A 7,937-nucleotide genomic window follows, 5' to 3' on the forward strand; every position below is an offset into this window, starting at 1 on the left:
AATATATATACAAAATTAAATTATTTGAAATTTTATATACATAAACCTCATAAAAATATTAAATAATTCAGCGGCTGAATGGATTTAACTTAATTTTTATAAGAATTATTAGAGATGCAAATATAATAATTTTAATACTTAATTTCAAAGATCTCAACTCATTTTAATAAATTTAGATTTTAGATTTTTGTGAGTATTGGGGTGCAACAATACCCTCAACAAAAAGAATCTAAAATTAAAATCCATCAAAATCTAAAATACGATAATGTAAAAAATTGAAAATAATAAAATTCATTTTTAGATAAAAAATTACATAACTGTTTAATTTTAAGATTTTAATTTTTGAATGACATACTGTTTACTATTAGTATTATGGAAAATGTTTATCGTTAAGAAAATGTGAAAACAAGAAAGACAAGAATAATCTCAATCATTCATTACATTTATTATCACCACCACCCCATGATCCTAATTAAATAAAAAATTAAATTTAAATAAATTAAAAATTCTACTATAAAATAATAATGTGTACATTCTTCCATTTCTTCTTTAATTTCTTTCTTACTAAATAGCAAGTTACTCTAATATTATAGGCCAGTTTGTTTCAGCTTTAAAAAAATGAATTTTTTTTGTATTTTTGAAAATAGATTTTCTAAAACCATTTTTCAAAATATTACAAATTTTTTTATATTTGTTTTTTCTAAAATGAAACACTTAATTTGATATCCTATAACATAAACCTACATAATTGAAGACCAAAACTTAGTCAAAATCATAATTTTTTCAAAAAGTTGTATTTCAAAAATGATTTTTATGAAAATCTATTTAAAATAGCTTCAAAATTAAGTGATTTTTTGAAATTTTGATATCCAAATTTTTTCCCATAAATAGATGAAATACCTAAAATCACATTTTAAGAATAACTATTCAAACAGATTTTTCATTTGAAGATTTTATAAAAAATTTCTTTGTAAAAAAAATTTTCGCCAAAATTTGGTAACACTATAAAAATCATTTTTAAAAAAAGCCAAAAAGTTATATATCTTCATTTTTTAAAGATAAATTTTTAGCCAGTTACTATCATAGTTCTCCAACCTCTTTAACCCTTATCTCTCAATTACTTCAAATATGTTGAACTAACTCTTTCACCCGTTTAACTTTTATTTAGTGTCGTTATGAATAAATTACCTACAATTTATCAAGAAACAGTCTAGACATCATCACTACATTAATTTCGTCAATCAAGAGATGAGTGAACAAAATGTGCTGGTATAAGCTAAGGTTGTAGGACAAAACTTATTGAACAAGCGAGAGAAGAGTCAACAAAATGTGCTGCTATAGTGCTATAAATACCACTTGTCCGAGACAATTTATATCCACAACAACAACAACAACAAAAATGGCTTACTTCAAAATGCATTCATTCCTTCTGATTTCCACTCTCCTCATCATTCTCCAACTACAATTCTCCTCCACAAACGCCGCCGTTAAAGGTGGCTATTGGTATTCTGATAGTGGCCTTGCAGTTTCTGACATTAATCCCTCTTATTTCACTCACCTGTTCTGTGCATTTGCTAACCTTGATTCTAGTACCAACAAAGTCACAATTTCTTCTGCAAACGCAGCTAGATTCTCAACCTTCACTCAAACCGTCCAAGCAAAGAGTAGTTCAGTGAAAACCCTTTTATCAATTGGTGGTGGTGAAGGTCCAACTTTGGCACAAAAATTTGCCAATATGGCTAGCCAAGCTAGTAGCCGAAAATCGTTCATAGACTCTTCAATCCAGCTAGCCAGAAGTAATAACTTCCATGGTCTTGATCTTGACTGGGAATACCCATCCTCAGACACAGACAAGACCAACTTTGGTTTACTCATCAAGGAGTGGAGAGCTGCGGTGGTGAAAGAGTCTAGCAGTTCCGGGAAAGCGGTACTGCTGTTAACTGCTGCAGTGGGTGGCTCTAATCAGATTACCCCATTGCAGTACTACCCAGGTCCGGATATTGCAAACAACTTGGATTGGATCAATGTAATGACTTATGACCTTTTCATCTCAGATAGTTATCCAACATCGACACAGCCACCAGCTCCTTTGAAAAACCCAACTGGCCAGTTCAGCGTAGATGAAGGTATCACAAAATGGATTAGCTTAGGAGTGCCAAAAAACAAACTAGCACTGGGTTTACCTGCCTATGGTTACAAGTGGAGTTTGGCAGATCCTAATAAACATGGACTTTTTGATAAAGCTACCCAGGGACTTGGGGCAGTGAAATACAAGGATATAAAAAATGCTGGGGCGCAAGTTGTGTACAATTCCACATATGTTACAAATTACGCCTTCAAAGGGACAGATTGGTATGGATACGATGATACTCAGAGTATATCTGCCAAGGTTTCTTATGCCAAGCAAAATGCATTGTTGGGATATTTCTTTTGGCATATTGAACAAGACAGCAACTGGGCTCTTTCTTCAACAGGTGAGTAGATTGGCTCTTCTAATTGAACACTATTTATCTTTTAGCATACTCTGTTTGTGTAGATATAACTATAACTGTTAATTAAATAGATAAAAAAACACCAAGCTGTCTAATAGCGAGTCAATCTAATGGAAAATATTTACTGTATTTTTTGTGTGCAGCTTCTCAAACATTGGGGGCCTAGTAAAGGATTGTAGACAGAGTATGCTGCAAAGAGAATAAAGATGGAGGGTTATAGCCTTTCTAATTTCTATCCTCTCATGTAATAATAAATAATGAGAATGAGATATTAAAGAATCTATAGTAATAAAAAATTAACTCTTGCTTCGCTTCTCTTGATCTAATCAATAAGGAGACTTATACTACAATGTTTTTAGCTTCACAATAATCGTATATTGCTACAAAAATAAAAACCGAGAAAAGGGTATATTTAAAACAAAATAGGCTACATCAAAATAATGTTTTTCCTTTATATATTGTTATAGATATCCTAAATAAACAAGTAAACTAATATCACAAGAGTTGCTCTTATCGTCTTTACATGATATATCCTAAATAAACAAGTTATATTTTTGATAAAATGGTTTATGACCTTCTCCTAACTAATGCTTTCCCCTAAAGTGGTCTTCAAGTCGTATAAGTATCTTATTCTTCTCTTGTTGTTGCAGTTGCGCTTAAACTCATGACAGATCAATGATTCTTTTTCCTTGTAAATTAGGTGCTCTATGAGAATGGTAGTCTTTTTTGTACTTGCTTGTAAAAAAATTTACTCCCCGCACTTGACCCTTTTTAGAATTAATAAAATGACAAGTAGCTGGATTTTACCATAAGCAAATTTCATATCATCACATTATCAAAATACTATTAAGAGTCTTCCTTATATTTTCTCTCTTTTCTATCTACATAATGATTTCAACAAAGTATCAAAATTGACTGCTGCTATTAACTTACCAATTAACAGAATCAAACATTAGCACTTCATTCATTTTTGACATGTTGCAACCTACTGTGATGAGCAAGAACAAAGCCTAATGATGCAACCGATGCCACTAGGTAACCAGCCAATGTTCCATAGCTTACAGAAATAGGCCATTCCTACAAATTAAGGTGAATATATTACTCTAACAACCAAGTAGAGAAAACTTAAGAATAACATAACAAAATGAGGAATGAAGTGTGTACACTACATATATATATATATATATATATATATATATATATATATATATATATATATATATATATATATATATATATATATATATATATATATATATATATATATATATATATATATATATATATATATATAACAGAACAAAATTTTATAATCTTAGAATTTGTGGCGGGACATAACTCAACCTTACAAAATCGGTATAAAGAGAGGACTGCCCTCACATATCAACATATGTTCCAAGGGAGATTGCCCTCACATATCAACATATGTTCCAAGGGAGATTGCCCTCACATATCAACATATGTTCCAAGGGAGATTGCCCTCACATATCAACATATGTTCAAGGGAAACCTGATAGCATGTGGCCCAACAGATATTAAATCAGACTTTGATATCATCTCAAGAATTGCGATTGGACCTAACTAAATCTTACAAAACTGGTTTGTAAGTTGAGGGTTGACCAAGCTTTATAAACAACACACAGGTCATATCTTTAAGCAATAAGGGACTAAATCCACACCTTCACAGCCAACAAAATAAAAGTGTTGGAGACTGCAATGAAGGCAACTCAAATGTTGTAATTAGGCGGTTAGGGGCGGGCCACAATGAAGATGGAAATTCAACCATATAATATTAAAGCTTTCAGGTTTGGGTAGAGCAAATTTCATATCCTTCAGCATGTCAAACATTGTTAAAAGTAAACAGATGAATTTGGACATCTTAGACCATGATACTTTTACGTTTTAGAGTTATATAAGAACTATCCTTTTGCTAGTGGTATATCACAAAAATAGAGTTATAAACATGAAATACAAGGGGCTAGTCAGCTGATGTCCATCATTCTATTGCAAAACAAACAACCTCAAGTATAGTAACTAGTGTAAGAAGAGGGATGTTTCTTTTAAAAACATGTCGCCATAAACAGGAATATAAACAATTGAAACATCTTCAATTGATTAAACCAGTTAAAGAGGTATGCTAAATAGATTGTGGAGAGGTTGGCGGAAGAAATGTAACTTTGGTAAGAACTGCTCTTCCTATCTGCTCTAGGAATTTAGCATACAATGGTCAAATATCTCAAGGACAGAAGACTAGAAAAAAGAAATTACCTGCCAGGGCCTCTCCCAGTCAAGTGGCATTGGCCAAGCCCCAAACCATCCCCCAATAACTGCTCCATGGGCTTGTAAACAAATCAGGTACTCAATAGATCCATTTGGCCTATACGTAGTACAAAGATTATAATAATGTAACAACGAGTACCAAACTGAAAGGACCAAATAAGTAGATTGCATTGTGGAAAACTTTGCATAAACAAACTTGGAAAGAGTTAAGAAAATTAACTAGAAGAACATACTTAGTATGCGCAAATATACGTTTCCAGTCGGCCCATGATGAACCAAGAACACATGATGCTGGAACTATCTGTAATAGCATAAGTAGTGCATCAATGTGAGTGTCCATAAAAATGAGGCCATACTCCATAGCTTAAAAATTTTCAATCATAAGAAAACTTGTGAAGAAATAATTTATTCAAGGAAGGGGAAGAGAATTGACAACAAATTGATTTCACTACTTGGAATATAATTGGAGGAAATCTTAATAAAAATGTTTCAAGAAAAAATAGATGTCTGAACTGATAATGCGGGGACTGTGATTTTGTTTAAACATGAAAAATATTAAGCTAACGCCAAGAGTACTTTTATGATAACACAACTACTCATCAAATAAGATGAAATGAAATGCAAAACACGTTGATATAATTTTCTTGTGGTAATAATCAATAAACAACTAAACATTATTATATTTCCACAAAAGATCCCTTTTTCAAACAGAAAATCAAACGCAAAAAGAATGTAAATTATCAACATCTAAATAGATGCAAGACATATACGAGACAAGACCAATAAAACATACAATTATATTCTTCAAGAAGCAGTAACTGTAAGCAAGAAAAGGGAAATGGTTTAGTCACTCACTGTGAACAATGACATCATAAGAGACCACGCTAGAGTCTTGGGCAAGCACCTGTCTCGTGTAAATTTGCAAAAGTCATTATACATTCTAGTCATTAGGGAAACTACAAAGTTGAAATTGAAAAGGCATCTTTGTACACATAATAAGACAGGTTCAAGTTGTTATGTTTAAAGGAGCAGTAGTATTTAAACTTAATCCTTTATCTCACCAATACAACAACAACAGAGTCTTATCCCACTAAGCGGGATCGGCTACTTGACTCAACTCATAATGTTCTATCTAGGACTATATTCCTATCCAAATCATTAATCTCGAAACCTATCTTAATAACTTCTCTTATAGTTTTTCTAGGTCTTCCTCTATCTCTAGTTGTTTGACTTTTCTCAATTTAATCTACTCTCCTTACCATAGAGACGGGTTCAAGTTGTTTTGTTTAAAGGAGCAGTAGTATTTAAACTTAATCCTTTATCTCAGCAATACAACAAAAACAACCGAGTCTTATCCCACTAAGTGGGGATCGGCTACTTGACTCAACTCATAATGTTTAATCAGGACTATATTTCTATCCAAATTGTTAATCTCGAAACCTATCTTAATAACTTCTCTTATAGTTTTTCTAGGTCTTCCTCTATCTCTAGTTGTTTGACTTTTCTCCATTTGATCTACTCTCCTTACCATAGAATATACAGACCTTTTTTTTTCTACATGCCCAAACCACTTAAATCTATTTTCCACCATTTTTTCTACTATAGGTGCTACCTCAACATTCTCTCTAATATTATCATTTATAATTTTTAACTCATCGATAATGACCTCAGTTATGAGCAAGGAAAAAAATGTACTCTAAGAAAACTCATTTGACTTACTGAAAGGTAATCGGCGCCCCCAAAGCAATAGCTCCTAATGAATTTAGTAATGCTCCTGAAAAGTAAAAGATACAAGAAGTATCATCAGTTTTTACATAACATCAAGCTACTCTAGTAAAAAATTTAAAATGGCATCGCCAAGAAAGAAAAAAAAAAAGAGCAACAAAATCATAGATGACGAGAATAAGAAAAATCATTAATCTCTAAATATTTCTTAGTAACTTCTCTTATAAAAGAGAACCAAATCATAATGAAATATCAATATAGAAATGCTATTTGATTTAGCACAACAATATTTAAAAATCAGTTTGAGAATACGGTATCTGTTTCATTTCTTGACATCATAACAATTGCATAAATGTGAAATTGAAACTGAAGTTTGAACTAACCTACTGGCACTCCTAGAATACCTCTCCCAATCGCTCGTAGGTACTGCATAGAACAGAATTGAATTCATCACGTGAGAAAGAAAAAACCTAGAATGTTCACAAGAACAATGAATTTGAGAAATGAATGAAGAAGCATTACCGAGCATTGTTGGCGATTCTGTCGATAGCGACTGAAGAGAAGGATCACGATCGGAAGCTCTATAATCTAAACGACACAGAGTTAGAAAAATACTGAAATTAAGAAACCTAAAAGCGGATAATAGATGAGAAATAAAGCGATACGTACCGAAATGAGGAATAGAGTGAGAGAAGGATCGGTAACGAGATCGGTGGAGTAGAGACTGTTGGATATACAGAAGGCTAGAGCCAAACTCAGTCCGCATGTCAAGTTTACTGTAAGGGTTTCTGAAGGTGAGATTGGCGGCGGTGCTACCACCTCCGAGGGTTTGGACGCCGGTGTTATCTCACTGACTTTTTTCCGGCGATCCATGCGTTGTAACTAAATTGAATATCTCACTGGATTCAGGTTTTTTCTTGTAACACTGTATAGAAACAGATTTTTTTAAATATGGTGAAAATTATATTCAATTTATTTATAAGATTGAGTATATTTTTGTCCACTAAATATCTTAAATTTTATTTTTAATCTATTAAAAATTGATATATTTTAGCAGAATTTTTCAATGCATCGCATATCCCATGATTCTCTTTTATTTATGCCCCTACTTTTGTATATGTGCATTCAAAAGCACTTTTTTTTCTTTCAAAAAATTTAATTTTTTCCATAGATACATCTACATAAGCGTAAAAACCATAGTAATCGGTGGAAAAATACAATGAATTTTAGTTTAACAATTCTTCCGTAGGTAAATCTACGGAACATGTTAAAAAAGAGTATTCCGAAGTTGTATCTAAGGAAGAATTGCTGATAAATTTTAAAAACTTTCTATAGAATCGAGCTTGTGGTGAAATTATGCTTCTATTGGTGTATTCATTTGCTTGAAACAGTTAAGAATCATGATTTTTCATCGTATATCATAGTAGTGTAATGTAGATG

General features: G+C 32.1%; 2 protein-coding genes across 5 annotated transcripts; one reads left to right on the forward strand and one right to left on the reverse strand.

The window, feature by feature from the left end:
- The first annotated feature begins 1,365 nt into the window (after positions 1–1,365).
- LOC131660089 (class V chitinase-like) lies at positions 1,366–2,807 on the forward strand. Its single transcript, XM_058929224.1, has 2 exons — positions 1,366–2,474; positions 2,636–2,807. The coding sequence occupies exons 1-2, from the start codon at positions 1,400–1,402 to the stop codon at positions 2,656–2,658; spliced, it is 1,098 nt and encodes a 365-aa protein (XP_058785207.1). The 5' UTR covers positions 1,366–1,399; the 3' UTR covers positions 2,659–2,807.
- Positions 2,808–2,924: 117 nt separating this feature from the next.
- On the reverse strand, positions 2,925–7,446 carry LOC131660091 (uncharacterized). Of its 4 annotated transcripts, none has more exons than XM_058929229.1 (9): positions 7,167–7,446; positions 7,020–7,085; positions 6,881–6,923; positions 6,492–6,546; positions 5,628–5,676; positions 5,006–5,073; positions 4,761–4,869; positions 3,426–3,569; positions 2,925–3,180 (listed from the first exon to the last, which is right to left on the reverse strand). In XM_058929229.1, exons 1-8 carry the CDS (start codon positions 7,368–7,370, stop codon positions 3,453–3,455), a joined length of 711 nt encoding a protein of 236 aa, XP_058785212.1. In that variant the 5' UTR covers positions 7,371–7,446; the 3' UTR covers positions 2,925–3,180; positions 3,426–3,452. The 4 variants fall into 4 exon arrangements, with proteins under 4 accessions (XP_058785212.1, XP_058785211.1, XP_058785210.1 ...); XM_058929228.1 differs by having other exon boundaries at positions 2,925–3,259; XM_058929227.1 differs by having other exon boundaries at positions 2,925–3,288.
- Between the last annotated feature and the right edge of the window lie 491 nt (positions 7,447–7,937).

The sequence above is a fragment of the Vicia villosa genome, linkage group LG3 (genome assembly GCF_029867415.1).
Source record: "Vicia villosa cultivar HV-30 ecotype Madison, WI linkage group LG3, Vvil1.0, whole genome shotgun sequence".
Taxonomy (NCBI): domain Eukaryota; kingdom Viridiplantae; phylum Streptophyta; class Magnoliopsida; order Fabales; family Fabaceae; genus Vicia; species Vicia villosa.